The 1,102-nt window shown below is 35.8% G+C and overlaps 1 protein-coding gene across 1 annotated transcript in view; it reads left to right on the top strand.

Annotated features, from left to right (window-relative positions):
• Positions 1 to 659, top strand: part of CMTM6 (CKLF like MARVEL transmembrane domain containing 6) — a 20,623-nt gene extending 19,964 nt beyond the window's left edge. Inside the window, exon 4 of the mRNA XM_017521680.2 lies at positions 121 to 659. Coding sequence (XP_017377169.1) covers positions 121 to 258 — 138 coding nt within the window. The 3' untranslated portion in view covers positions 259 to 659. The remainder of the gene's footprint in view (positions 1 to 120) is intronic.
• The last annotated feature ends 443 nt before the right edge of the window (positions 660 to 1,102 follow it).

The following is a 1,102-nucleotide window of genomic DNA, read 5'->3' as shown; positions in this document are numbered from 1 at the left end:
TGTGTTTAAGATAAAATTTATGAACATCTTGCTTACATGAAACACTCTCCAAGCCAAGTAGGAAATGGGAGATTATATTCCAAAATTCCTCATATAACCTTTCTTCATTTTCTTGCTCAGGTATTTGGATTTATAGCAAGTTTTATGTTCCTACTTGACTTTCTCACTATGTTCATTGAAAAACTACGGGAGTCCCGGCTGAGAAAACCTGAAAATACCACTAGGGCTGAAGCCCTCACTGAACCACTTAATGCTTAAAGATTCTGGGGAGCAGATGTTACCTAAGGTAGTGACGCTGCATTGTGGTGCCTGAGCCCTGGAAGAAACTCTTGTAGAATTTGTGTAATTGTTTAAACCACGTCTTTTGGAGAGCAAAGGGAAGATCAAGAAGGCAGTTTTATCAGTATTGTGTCAGTCACCACAAATCAGGTCAGAGAAGCAAAAAAAAAAAATGTTTTTAATAATGATCGAAACTATCTCAAATGGAGATTTTGGTGGGAGGAGGGGAGGACAATGGTTTCTTTAAATCGCACAGCTCGACCGTTGATAAATGATTCTGTCATTCTGTTACAGGTCATTCTTTTACTAGGCTTAGCTTCCAAATTATGCTTTATAGCTGTATAAACATGATTATATTAATCTATTTAGAAATTGTTTTATTTTAAAATTAATTTGCTTAGCTGCTTAGATTATGTTCTGTTAATGAAAATTTAACATAGTTAAGAAACCAATATTTAAAATGTTGGTCTAGGTTTCTTAACATATAATATCAGACTTTACTGTATTTCACTCAGCCTTAAATATTACAGTACTTTTGGATAACTGCTATTAATTCTTTCTGAGACTTTTGTATAGCCTATAAAGTGTATGGGAGATGTTGGTATTTTATGTGTTTAAAAGCAACAATATCAGCAGCTTCATGTTTATACTGCACCTTGGTCATTGATGTCAAGTAAAAAAAAGATTGTTTTATAACATATAAAAAAATGGAAGAGGCTGGGCACAGTGGCTCATGCCTGTAATCCCAGCATTTTGTGAGGCCGAGGTGGGGGATTACCAGAGGTCAGGAGTTCAAGACCAGCCTGGCCAACATGGTGAAACC

This window comes from Cebus imitator, unplaced genomic scaffold (genome assembly GCF_001604975.1).
Source record: "Cebus imitator isolate Cc_AM_T3 unplaced genomic scaffold, Cebus_imitator-1.0 Scaffold21, whole genome shotgun sequence".
NCBI lineage: Eukaryota > Metazoa > Chordata > Mammalia > Primates > Cebidae > Cebus > Cebus imitator.
The sequence above is the reverse complement of the archived record's forward strand: the minus strand, read 5'-3'. Positions and strand labels throughout refer to the sequence as shown.